Below are 12591 nucleotides of genomic sequence, written 5' to 3'. Positions count from 1 at the left end.
CCTGCGAATAAGTGAGGAGTGCGAGTAGTGGTCTCCTGCGAGTAGCGTGGAGGCGGGAGCGACTCGAGTGTCGTGTTTTTGTACCTTTGACCGTGTTCTGCTGACCGTTTAGCAATTCTAGCAATGATGGAGTGACTTATCTAGTCTACACCTCAAGAGAGTTCCCTCTTTGCATTTGAATTTCTTTGGTGGTTTGTCACCCGACACGTGGTGTGTTAGGTTAACCTAGATACCAAGATGCCCGTGTGTGCTGTGTGTTCTGGCACTGATTTTGTTTGCGAGTCGGGGTTTTATTACTGCTCAGAATGTCAAACTCAATCTCAGGTACGTTGAGCTGCCTTCACGGACTTCACATGTATCTCCTAGGTGTTTGAATTGTTGTGACGTTTTGAATGATTGCAGGACATTAGAGAGGAGGTACATGAAATCGATGGAGATCATGTGGGAAAACCAGTTGGAGGAAAACGAAAAAGATCTTCAACTGGTCGAACTAAATCACCTGTGGCTGTTGAGGGTAAATTCGTGCCCTTAATGAGAAAATGGTATGGTTGCATCGTTAATCTGTCTATTTCTTTTTATTCCAGAAAATATAACAACATGGGAAGGTTTCAACTTCGCTTTGGTTGGACTAGTAGATGAATTGATCAGTTTAGGAGCAGATCCTCTTTTAAAAAAATATGTGTTACGGATTTGGGTTGCATATCTGGCAAAGCTCGAAATAGCTTTTACTTCTAAGACAGAACCTGCTATTCCCAAATTAGGCCCAAACTACAAACATCAGTAAGTTGAATGTCATTCCTAAATCTAAGACTGGGTTCAGATCAGAAAATCTTAGCTACAATTTTATGTTTTGCAGGGATGCTGAAATCATCTATGGCTACTCGGAAAGAAAAGCCAGGCAGCAAGAGGCGAAGGAAAGCAAGAGAAAGAAACACAAAAAGAAAAAAAATGATGATGATTTATTAAATGATACCAATGACTCTGGGAAAGATCTAAGAAAAAAGAATATTAGGCGCAAAGTAAGAGTATAAACATAAAACTGCACTTCATTTGAGTGTGATAAATGACTTTCATTATTGTTGTATATTTTAGAGAGTCGCTATCAAAATGGACTATGAGAAAACAATGCACGAGATGTCTCTAGCTAGTCAATCCTTGACAGATGTAACACTTGAAATGCTATCCGCAAGGAAACCAGATGATGATGATGAGTGTCCGGAGGGTGAGGAGAAAAAACAAAAGGGTTTACAGTGAGTTAAGCAACATAAACCTGTTTAAATGTCTAAATTGTGTATTGTTAAACTTTACTTGGCAGGGAATTTCACTCACTCTTCCTGTTTTGGTGCCCAAAGATTTTTCACTTTTTGAGTAAATTTTTGAGAGTTTTTTAATTGTTTGGTCTACAGATTAAGTGAAATTGGAGAGAAGTTTAAAGATAATTTTGATTATCTGCACCCTGGTGTCTTAGTACGAGGCAAACTCCCTGCCATTCTCTACCTTGGACTTCTTATGACAGGTGGCAAGATTAAGCTGAGTGATCTTATCAGGTAAAGGCTTTGGCTTTTGGCCTTGTGTTTACCATACTACAACTATGTCAGGCTCTTAATTTGATTTACAGATGGATGTGGGAAGGCCATGTGTCATACAGTTATTTGTGGAAATTCTTTCCTCCAGAGGCAAAAATAATTGGGGAGACTTATGCAACCTTTGGAGCTCAGGTTCCCCCCACTGCATATCATTGGGTTCTTGAAGGAACTCAGCAGCTTGGCAATTTTATTGATGTTAAAGCTTTGAAAGCACCATGCCTAGAGGATATGATAAGGCACTACACAACAGAACTGAATCTTCCTGGTTCGTTCAAGTGAATTTTGCAGGTAATTGTCCATTTCATGGAACTAAATTTTATTTTCCTGTTTTCAGATCAGATATGCTTAATAGCCCTTCGGCTACTTGCTCTCTTGCCCAAAATGCAAAATTCTGCTACCGTGACAGTGAGAGAGAAGCTCCCTAACTGGGAGGGAATAGCAATGGCACATGTAATTGTAGCTTTGAAGATTTTATTTGGCTTGGATGACTGCACTGAAAATCGCAACTCCAAAGTGGCAAGAAGAATGAATAAGTGGGTCCCATTCTTCCTTTTTTTATGATTATTAAGAGAAAGGAACCGTTCGGTTTTGCAAATCTGTCATCACCCATTTTCTTATTTACTTTTATTACTACAGACTGATAGCTTCTCAACATGGATCTTTAAAGTTGTTTGTTTGGGATGATTGGGTGAAGTTCATTACCCTTCGCCAAACTGCTTTGATGCTGTTGCATGATCGATCAGCCCTTCAAAACAAGTTGCCTACATCTGCAGTTCAAAACATAAGACCTCTCGTATCTTTGGTGAAGAATAAATATGTAAAAGATACTAAGTATGGTAAGTAAGGTCGCATGTACTTAGTACTGAAGTGGCTTTTCCTCAAGTACTGATAAAATTCCTTCCCCTTTGTTTTTTTAAAATCGTAGCTACAAGAAAAACCATTTTATTGATGGAAACACACAAACAAATTTTGTCAAGACTTGTGTCCAAAGATCCTTTGAGTGAATCCAATGACATTTCGATTGCTTTTCCTCCCAGTATATCCCCTTTATCTGACTACACAAAGGTATGTTTCCCGAAAGAGTCTTTGTTTGGTTCTACCCTTTTACTAAAATTACTAAATTACTAAAATTAAAAATCTTCAGGTTATGATAAAAGCCTGTCAAGACGGACAGTTCAACTCAGCCTCTGGAGAGTGGGGCCATACCGTGAGGGGAATGAATCTTGACATGTTGGCAGAAAATTTTTCGAGCACAAAGGTTGACTACCTCACACATCCAGAAAGGTGCAAATAATGCTTTCTTTTTGCAAAGTATTTTTTTTATCCTGTCATGGAATTACATTTATACATTGTTTGTTTGGATTTTTTCTCAGTTATGTGGAATGGGCTCAGCAGCAAGGCCTGCGTGTGGGGCTACACAGTGGATCAGGAGTCAATGACCTCAAATATCCAGCACCTGAGAAACGACATTGGAAGTACAATAATCTTCTTCTCTACCGTGTCAAATTGATCTTGGACGAAAATGAAAGTCAGCTCAACCCCACCATACCACAAACATCCCATTTCACTGGACAGAAACGCAACTACAAGTGCCACAAACCCATCGTTTATCCTAAAGTTGGAGATGGGACAGAAAAGGTTCCTTTGCCAATGATAACTGAAATGACAGATTGTGCTCCAGAAAAGGTCATCAAATCCAAAATGAAGGAAAAGAAGACAGTTCTTAAGTCCTCAAACGAAGAATTTTCCAATGAGGACGAAGAGAACATGCTGCACACACCCCACACGGAATATTGGATGTTACACTTTGCTGATGTACGTGAAACTAGTTTCCCAGGCAGATACACAGATTACAAGAGACAACTGCCTGCATCATTTGCATTCTTGCTTGAAGAATGTGCTTCATTGTTGGAGATGGAACCATCACTTTTATACAGAGAAGTTTCAAACTTGGAAGCAATGCATATGGATCTAGCCAGCTTTGATGATTTAAAAGCAACTGGGTCCATTGGGTCCAACTACAATTTGAAACAGTATGGAAAGGAGCAGTATGTAAAGTATTTAAAAAAGTGTTGGTGATAAATGTTGTAATTCATTAACCAATAAAGCATTTAATATATAATACAATGCTTGGTCAAGCATTTTTCTTTTCTTTACTAAGTCCAATTTTTCATAAACCGAACCGAGCAGGAGTCCTCCTAGGTGTGGCTGGGGTGTCTGGCTCACGACTACCTGGAGTAATGATGTCACTCCTTAGACAAACAGAGAAACAAGTTATTTTGGTCAAACTGACTGAACTAGACAATGGAAACAATAACTGATATGATAAAAAGTAGTCCTTACTTTCGTTGAGTGGCAAGAAATTTACGTTCTTGTTCCTCCTTGCGTGCAATTATTTCAGCCTCTGCCTGCTTCATTTGTGTCTCCATATCAGCTAAATGTTGCTGTGCTTGGCGTCTCTTGGCTTGTCCTGATCTATTAGTTTCCTTGATAGAGAAGAACATAGGCCCCAATTCCGCAAGCCACTGGCCATCCACAGCTGTGACACATTGCATGTATTCCTAAAAAGGAGAAAGCAATTCATTCCACGAACGAACAGACACATTCCTTAGCACAGACCCTTTAAATTACCTTTGCAGTCATGATGAGTTCATGGTACACAACATAATCTGGAGTGAAACCCATTCCAAATAATGCTGATGTAGGGTGTAGATGGCAGGGCATTCCAGTTCGGCTATTAACATACTCTCCTATACCCTTCAGGCGTGCAGCTTGGTGGAAGTAGGCTGGAACAAAAATCATTTTATTTCCTTTTTCCACAATTAAAGGGAGAATTACTCTAATTTATATTTTCTTATTTTTTAATAACAAATTTGGGAAAACGATTGCTGTCTTTGGGGCAGTTGGAAAATCAAAAGTACAAGAAACAATTGCTTGAATGTGAACTCTTAACTTTAATCACTTATGATAAATAATAAATAAGGTTAATTGAAGCTTACCCGAACAGATACATTTTCTTATAATATCCCAGTTAGTTCCACAAGAAACACAATCCAACTTCTGTTGATCCAATATGTCCTTGAGCTGCTGTCTCACTTCCCGGACTTTTCTCATGGCCTTGACGTGAATGAAGTGTTCATTACACCAAGATGCAGAATAACTGGAGGAGAATGAATAATATTACTGAGAATAAGATAAAAATGCAAAAAAACAGATAATACATTGAAACCTACTTGTTGGTTTTCCATTGGTTGTACACATTAAGGTATGTTAAATGGTCTGATTCAGGAACTTGAAACTTTTCTCTAACTGCATCAGCTTCTTCCTCTCTCCCTTTCGGTCGGTAAAATATGGAGGGGACTGACAACATTGACACTGCAAATCAAGATAATGTAAGGAATTTTTTTAATTTATTCTTCCTCTCTTCTTTCATGAGCTAGTTTCTTCCCTGTGTACAATATTAGGTAGGCAAAGGAATGAACTTACCTATGATGAGCACATCAGCTGAACAACCCATTTGGCAAGACACAATCAGCATTTGACATTGAGGAGGGTCCAAAGGAAACTCAGCCATCTGCCTCCCCAATGGTGTCAGTGTCCCAGTATTATCTAGGGCGCCTAAAATCCACAGTTGGTAGAGGGAGTTCAAAATGTTGTCCTATAGGATTGCCGCCCCAAAAACAATAATGATAAAATAAAATAAAATTTAGTCTTTGTATTTTCGAAAATAAGTTTCAATAAAAAGAATAGATGATTTATGATGAACTACACAAACCTGGGGAGGTGGGTCCATAAAGTGGAACTGTAACAAATCTTGAACTCCTAACGATTTTAATAATAAGACAGTATTTGCCAGATTTGTGCGCTGAATTTCAGGCACTGTTGTTACCAAAAGTTCATCTTTGTACTGACGCTCAGTGTATAATCTGAAACAAAATTAACAGAAAAATCTTATGTGCAAATGTGGTCCAGAACAAGGGCCTGAAAGATTGAACTACATGGCTGCATACCTGTAACACTGTCCAGGGCCAGTACGACCCGCTCTGCCTGAGCGTTGATTAGCATTAGCCTGACTAATGGGATAGATTTGAAGAGCGTCCATACCTATTCGAGGGTTATAAACTTTCAGCTTGCAGTAGCCAGCATCAACAACAAAAATTATGCCATCAACTGTAGCAAAAACAACAAACTTAATTATTATTTATACACAATTAAAAATGAATCATAACTGACAAAGAATTCAAAATGTTACCGGTAAGGGAGGTTTCAGCAATATTTGTGGCTACAACACACTTCCGTATATTTTCTGGGGACTTTTGAAAAATTTTTGCTTGAAGATCAGAAGGCAATTGAGAATAAATTGGAAGTATAGAAAGGGCAGGCGCATTTTCTAGCTCTCCTAATCTCTCAGCTAAGACTTCACAAGTTACTTCAATGTCTTCTTGACCTGGCATGAAAATCAGAATATCACCTGCAAGAAAAGATTTTGTTCCAGTATCAATAAGAAATTATAAATATTATGACCCCATTGTCCATTAAATCCTACCAACTGTAGGCTGCAAATGAATCTGCAATGCCTGCTTCACAGCTGCATCAACATAATCTTCAACTGGATTTCTGCTAAAGAGTACATCAACAGGGAATGTGCGACCAGGTATGGTGTAAGAAGGCACATTTCCAAAGAAAGTTGAGAATTTCTCTGCATTCATGGTAGCTGATGTGACAATAAGCTTAAGATCATGTCTCCTTGCTACTATCTGAAAGAAAAGTTTTGAGTCCAAAATAGTTAAATTCTATTTCACTACAAGCAACAAGATAACATTACCTCTCTCTGGTATTACCTCTCTTAATAAACCAAAAAGAACATCAGTGCTCAGTGATCTTTCATGAGCTTCATCCATAATGATGCAACTATAATTATCAAGATCTGATTCCCTCAACGACTCTCGAAGTAGGATACCATCTGTCATGTACTTGATTACCGTTTTCTGAAATTGAATAGTAAATTATTATTTAAATATCTTCAAATTTAATTCAGGCATTGAGCTTTTAAACAAGGGCTTGCCTCAGAAGTGCAATCTTCAAATCGGATGGCATAGCCAACTTCTTGACCAAGACCAGTTCCCATTTCATCTGACACTCTCTTTGCAACTGACATTGCTGCAACACGACGTGGCTGTGTACATCCAATCATGCCATATTTACTGTACCCTTCTTCATGCAAATACTGAGTCAATTGAGTAGTTTTTCCACTCCCAGTTTCTCCAACAATTATAACCACATTGTTTTCTCTAATAACATTCAAAAGCTAGAAAGGGAAGAAAAAAAGTGTTCATTAAGTGAATTGAGGCACTGAAAGAGTGGCTTTGGCATGCCAAGATGATTTTGAAAACCACCAAAAAACATACAATGACCATATGATAATCTTCATATCCTTCAGTAATACCAAACAAACCAAATTAATGCTTGAATGATCACAATAATGGTATTTGTACATTTGTACAGGGCTTTCCCTCACTAAGAAAGATTTCTTGATCAAATAAACAGTTAACAGAAATGGTACTTCATAGGCTGTGTCAAAGTTCCCCGCAAGCCAAAGTCACCCTTCTTTTAAAAAAAAACAAAAAAAACAGGTGTTTAACCAAAAAGAAATCTTGACTAACCTCCTGTCTCACAGCAAAAACAGGAAGGTATTGGCGCTGTTGTAATATTGATTTCTTCTTAGCGAATTCACTAGAGGCTGCTGGAGTATCCTTCATATGATCAGCAAACTTCTGCTCCGTCTTGTAATCGGCACGATCGTCATCTCCCATCCCTACATCTTCTTCTTCTTTCTTCTTTACACCCATTATATTACCAATTGTAGTGCCTCCTAGCTCCCAATGCTTTTTTTGCGCTTTTCTCCGTTCCTTTTGTTCCCGATAGGTGCGTACCAGGGCAGAGCCTTTTCTTGAAGTAAGAGCCATGTCTGAAGTAGGATCCTGAAAGAGAAGATTAATAATAATTTGAACATTTAACATGTTATCTGATAATGAATGATCTGAGTCATACCTTGACAGGAACAACAGGCTCTGGTTGCTTAGTGAACACAATTCTACCGTCAAGGAATGGAGGAACAATGTTGTGAACTAAAAGATGCACTCTTGCTTCATTTTCCTCCTCAAAATCTTCATCGACGTCAACAGACTGAACAACACCTGACGTTAACATCCGATTTCGTTCCCAAAGCTCATTATCCTAAATAAAACAAAACAACAAAAAAGCAAGAAATAAGAGATTGTTCAAGACACGACACCAAACATATCAGATTTAAAATTGAATCTGACAAAGGTCAAATTTTCTTCCTACTTTATTTATTTGCCTCTGCTGGGCTGACATTCTCTTCTTCTTACGTTGCTCTAATTGTTCCTCCTTTTTCTTTGTATATTCTTCACTCAGGTTTGAAAAGGGATTCTGGGTATCATCAAAGCCATCATCAATGTTATACCACTCTCTGTCCAGCCGTTTCTGTTCCTCCTCCCATAGCGCTTTGTCTTCGTCTTGGGCCCACTGTATGCCATCATCTGAAAATTCATGAGAAAGGAGCATGGTGATTTAAATTACCAAAAACTAAATAAATAAATAAATCAGATCCTGAAAATTGGAGAATTACTTAACATGATACTTGCCTTTACCAATAGATGGAGTGGCACCTGTCTTTTTGCGGTCTTTAGCCCACGTATTGAATTTGTGAGCAGGAGTCGGCCTTGGTGTCTCATCTGCACGATCTTTACGATCTGGTCTGTTGAGGGAAGAGGAGAAGGAATTAAGAGAAACATTGCATCTAGATACTTAAAATGTGTTGTTGTTTTTGTGATTTTTTTTTCTAATTTGGATGAACATGAATGCATTACCTGTCTGTTCTCCTTCTATGAGATCTTTCTGACCAATCAGAGTCACTTGATTTATGGACTTTGGGGGTAGGCAAATCCCAACTTGATCTGCGCCCGGGAGTTGGGTCATCTTCATCCCAGCCAGACCTGGAATATTACAAACAGAGGCTAAGTTAACATCTAGGACCTGAATAGCTCAAGGATAAATGCATAAAATCACATACCTGGAGGGACTATCCCTAACGTTAAAAGAAGGTGTACGAGGTTCATCACGGAAGCGTGGAGTCTCTGACCATTCTCGGGAACGGCTTGAGCCACGTTCATGCTCACTGCGTTGAGACTTGTCACCTTTTTGACTTCGCTCACTATCTACAGCAACAAAATTAATTACAAGTTAAGTTAAACAAGAAACTCAAGTATGCAAAAGATACTTTGTTCTTCCATTACCTCTATGGTCTCTTCTGTCATTTCTATCCCTTTGTCTGTGCCGGTCTCTATCTCTGCTGTAGTGATCCTTACTCCTATCTTTTTCTCTATGCCTGTCTTTGTTCCGATATTTATCCCTCTCATTTTTCTGATATTTTTCTCTTGTCTGTTTATCATCATGTGACTCATTGTCATCACCCTTTGATGTCAGATGAATCCCTCTTTCTCGTTTGGCAGTGTGCTCTGCCAAACGGTTTCGAGCAGCATCACTCAAACCTCCTGTGTGAGTTGGCGTTTCTTCACCAGAAGATCGATAAATTCTGCAGAGCACAGATTATGTTAATAACAAACACTTAAAGTTGTATAAGAAATGAAATATTCTAAATGGAGGAGAGAAAGAAACAATACCTTTCAAGTTTCTGTTTTGATGATTTTGATTTATCCATGACATCGCGTCCCTCGATTCCATTATTATCATCAGTGTTATCATCCTCATCACTGTCGCCCTCTTGATATGACATCACTTTGGATCTTTTGAAAGCTCTGTCATCTTGATCATCTTCTTTATCTTTTCGGCGAGCAGCTGAAATAAATGTTTTACATGAGAAACAACATGGTAAACCATCAATATCAATGAATGGAGATTTGAAGCGGTTGACATTGCATGTACCTGCCAACCTATCAAGCCCTAAGAGTGACTTTTTCACTTCTGGAACTTTAAAGACAGAGCTGCCTCCATCCTGACTCTTTTTCTTGATGATGAGGCCTCCTTGTTGGGCCACTGGCGCAGCCAGATGATAAACACCATCATCATCGTCCATTTCCACTCAACACTTGACACTTGACTGGAAGAAGGGGTCAATCAATCCTGAAATTGAAAGTATGCCACCCAATCTCGAGGTTTCGCAAGGTAAGTTGTCTAGTATAAGGATACGACGAAAAGGTATAAGAAACGTTCTAGGAACGATTTTGTTTCTGTTAGTACAAGGAATCATAACCTTAACAAAAACAAAAGAGGCCGATAAAAACAGACCGCGCGCAAGAAATTTTTCATGAACAGGGATAGCGAAAAGTATGACCAACAAATAGAGTAAAAAAGGAAAAGTACTCTTTGTATTTTTAACTATCCGAGCACGTCACGCAGGCTGGCAACAGCAGAACATATCTATACAGAAAGATACCCAATCATGTTTCAGCGAATCTAGCCTATTGGTCATCATTATTCCCCATTGTCGACAACGGATGGGGTGTGGCACTAACACATTTCTGGCATGTAGCGTCTGCTGATGTTTTGACCTGGCAGGGTGTTTGTTAGGTGCCCTGAGAATCAGGTGAATATTGCGCGTTTATTGACTTTCTTATCGAAAGCAAGTATCTTCTCTATATTTCCATTATGTCTTTGCCATCTTTGTAGCAAAACCATCAAAACTAATCCTTGTGGCTTCTGCTCAGGTCCTCTGTATGCATTGTCATAACCTGTTGTTCTGTCATCACGGTCATCACCCGGAGCATCGGGAACAGAAGGAAATAGAATCACTTCACAATGGGGAACACGGCTTTGAAGCAAAAATATGAAACTGCCTCCAAAACTGGTGTCCTGAAAATATCTCAAAGGAAATTAACGGAATTTCCAAAGACAGTGAAGTGCTTAGAACAAACACTTCGTGTCCTGGATTTTTCTGAAAATCATTTTACCTCGTTACCCAAAGAAATAGGAGTATTCATTCATTTAAAGCAGCTTAATTTGGAAAGTAATAGACTTGTGAGCATACCTGAAGATATTGGTAATTTAGTGAAATTGGAAACATTAAATATAAGCAATAATCAACTTACATCATTGCCTGCATCTCTTGCTAAACTTAAGCATTTGAAGCAAGTGCAAATAACAGACAACCTTCTTACAGTTTTCCCTACCATGTTGTGTAATCTTAAGCATTTGGACTTTCTGGATTTGTCACGAAATAAAATAAGTGAGATTCTCGATGGCATCGAAAGCCTGTATGTAATAGAACTTGTGTTGAATCAAAACCAAATACGATCTGTATCTGATTGTATAGCTCGTTGTCCTCGTTTAAAAACTCTGAGGCTGGAAGAAAATTGTTTACAACTGTCAGCTGTTCCACATGCCATTCTCACTCAATCTTCCATATCAATGATTGCACTAGAAGGAAACCTTTTTGAAATGAAAGAATTTATGAACCTTGAGGGCTATGATGCATACATGGAAAGGTATACTGCCGTCAAGAAGAAAATGTTCTAGAAGATTCAATGAATGCTATTTTTCAGGCTACTGTGTGTTCAATATTTGGTACTTGATATGTCCATGGATCTGTCCAATTGATTGAGGCACAGGAGTCCAAGTCATTACAATTGTTATTATTGAGTCAAGATGCTTCAGAAAGGGACCAGCCCAGATTTTTTATTATGGTGATAATAATTTGTTTTTTTAGCGATCATATACTTTATTCCACTCTATTTTTTTAATCACTCTAATATTTATGATTATTTTGCTTATCCCAGCTTGTAAAATAGCTTCAACACATTTTTTCAGATTCGAAAGCATGTTTACGCCTTTATATCTTTAGCTTGTCAGCGATTAAAGCCCCCTAACACAATATTCTTGTAGCTCTCAAAATGCTGTTATTCTATTTCTTCTTTATGCTTACCCAGTGTGTTCATAGATATTTGTGCTACTTTCACATTGTATTTATTCATGTTGTCCCCTTTGATATTGTGTTGTACTGTATTTTAAATTTTAGCACTGCATTTTTTAAAAGTGCTAAGCTTAAAAAAAGAAAAAAATGAAATACACTCAAATGCACTTTTATTGATATCTTATTTACGGTAAGAACTGAGTGGAGTGTTTTCATTGCCCATCATCGTCACACGAATAGATTAGAGCCAATAACTCAGACGAGGTGACCGCGTCGGTGCGCGCGCCGAATTTTCCCAGTGGGCAAACCGACCTCAGACCCAATGGACTTTGCTGCCTAGTCCTCACGTCTCCGTTTGAAGCCATACAAGCCCTGTTTCACCGTCAGGCGCGGATCCGGGGGGGGGGGGGGGGGGGGGGGGGTCGCGCAAAAATTCGCACATTACCCCTGTAGGTAGGGTAGGCAACTTTCGCGACATCGCCCCCCCCCCTGGATCCGCCCTTGTTCACCGTGTGGGTCTGGGATAGCTGCCCTCATTGCCTGAAGCGCTTTGTGACGCCTGCGAGGTAGGCCACCGGCTCGGACTGCAAGATGGTGGCCTACCTCGCAGACACAACACTGTTAGAGCCCTACATCCCCTTCGGGGATTGCCCCCGAAGGGGTAATGTAGGGCTCTAGCAGTGTAGTGTCTGCGAGGTAGGCCTCCGATCCGTCACGCAAGACCCCGCTGTGGAGACGGTGGCCCACCTCACAGTTGTAGGGCTTTACTGGCAGTGTAGCGCCTGCGAGGTAGGCCTCCGATCCGTCCCGCAAGACACCGCTGTGGAGACGGTGGCCTACCTCGCCCCTAGCAGTGTAGCGATTGCGATTTACGGCTGGACCACAAGTGATCGTCTGCCTTTCGGGCTCGCCCCGCCATGTCGGTGATACACCAGCACATGACGGGTCGTCCCTACTGAGAGTAGTGGTTTTCTCGGTAGACCGGGAACATACGCCCCGCATCTGGGTATGTAGCGGGAGCAGCCTTGCCTCCGATCCGTCCTGCAAGACACC

General features: G+C 39.8%; 3 protein-coding genes across 4 annotated transcripts; 2 read left to right on the top strand and 1 right to left on the bottom strand.

The window, feature by feature from the left end:
* The first annotated feature begins 4 nt into the window (after positions 1–4).
* Positions 5–3715, top strand: LOC117651301 (TATA box-binding protein-associated factor RNA polymerase I subunit B). Its single transcript, XM_034395179.1, has 12 exons — positions 5–324; positions 403–514; positions 585–780; positions 857–1019; positions 1093–1250; positions 1407–1547; positions 1619–1851; positions 1921–2119; positions 2223–2422; positions 2512–2651; positions 2731–2870; positions 2960–3715. The coding sequence occupies exons 1-12, from the start codon at positions 238–240 to the stop codon at positions 3663–3665; spliced, it is 2475 nt and encodes an 824-aa protein (XP_034251070.1). The 5' UTR covers positions 5–237; the 3' UTR covers positions 3666–3715.
* LOC117651300 (pre-mRNA-splicing factor ATP-dependent RNA helicase PRP16) lies at positions 3657–9917 on the bottom strand. The gene is made up of 21 exons (XM_034395177.1): positions 9555–9917; positions 9293–9467; positions 8906–9204; positions 8683–8827; positions 8480–8605; positions 8255–8367; positions 7935–8149; positions 7638–7823; positions 7250–7567; positions 6652–6894; positions 6428–6574; positions 6133–6343; positions 5839–6057; positions 5597–5756; positions 5362–5512; positions 5073–5244; positions 4820–4961; positions 4586–4746; positions 4218–4372; positions 3930–4147; positions 3657–3838 (listed from the first exon to the last, which is right to left on the bottom strand). The coding sequence occupies exons 1-21, from the start codon at positions 9703–9705 to the stop codon at positions 3757–3759; spliced, it is 3789 nt and encodes a 1262-aa protein (XP_034251068.1). The 5' UTR covers positions 9706–9917; the 3' UTR covers positions 3657–3756.
* An 83-nt stretch (positions 9918–10000) lies between these two features.
* Positions 10001–11399, top strand: LOC117651306 (leucine-rich repeat-containing protein 57). 2 transcript variants are annotated; one of them, XM_034395189.1, is made up of 2 exons: positions 10001–10215; positions 10337–11399. In XM_034395189.1, exon 2 carries the CDS (start codon positions 10428–10430, stop codon positions 11142–11144), a length of 717 nt encoding a protein of 238 aa, XP_034251080.1. In that variant the 5' UTR covers positions 10001–10215; positions 10337–10427; the 3' UTR covers positions 11145–11399. The 2 variants fall into 2 exon arrangements, with proteins under 2 accessions (XP_034251080.1, XP_034251079.1); XM_034395188.1 differs by having other exon boundaries at positions 10001–10251.
* Positions 11400–12591: the final 1192 nt, after the last annotated feature.

Source organism: Thrips palmi, unplaced genomic scaffold (genome assembly GCF_012932325.1).
Source record: "Thrips palmi isolate BJ-2018 unplaced genomic scaffold, TpBJ-2018v1 HiC_scaffold_5, whole genome shotgun sequence".
Lineage (NCBI taxonomy): Eukaryota > Metazoa > Arthropoda > Insecta > Thysanoptera > Thripidae > Thrips > Thrips palmi.
The sequence above is the reverse complement of the archived record's forward strand: the minus strand, read 5'-3'. Positions and strand labels throughout refer to the sequence as shown.

Excerpts from the sequence above, each read along its gene's own strand:
- LOC117651306 (XM_034395189.1), top strand. The coding sequence starts at position 10,428 with ATGGGGAACACGGCTTTGAAGCAAAAATATGAAACTGCCTCCAAAACT.
- LOC117651301 (XM_034395179.1), top strand. The coding sequence starts at position 238 with ATGCCCGTGTGTGCTGTGTGTTCTGGCACTGATTTTGTTTGCGAGTCG. Across the intron at positions 325-402 it reads AATGTCAAACTCAATCTCAG|GACATTAGAGAGGAGGTACA; the intron begins GTACGTTGAGCT and ends GAATGATTGCAG. Across the intron at positions 781-856 it reads GGCCCAAACTACAAACATCA|GGATGCTGAAATCATCTATG; the intron begins GTAAGTTGAATG and ends TATGTTTTGCAG.
- LOC117651300 (XM_034395177.1), bottom strand. The coding sequence starts at position 9,705 with ATGGACGATGATGATGGTGTTTATCATCTGGCTGCGCCAGTGGCCCAA. Across the intron at positions 7,568-7,637 it reads AGCCTGTTGTTCCTGTCAAG|GATCCTACTTCAGACATGGC; the intron begins GTATGACTCAGA and ends CTTCTCTTTCAG. Across the intron at positions 3,839-3,929 it reads TTTCTTGCCACTCAACGAAA|GAGTGACATCATTACTCCAG; the intron begins GTAAGGACTACT and ends TGTTTGTCTAAG.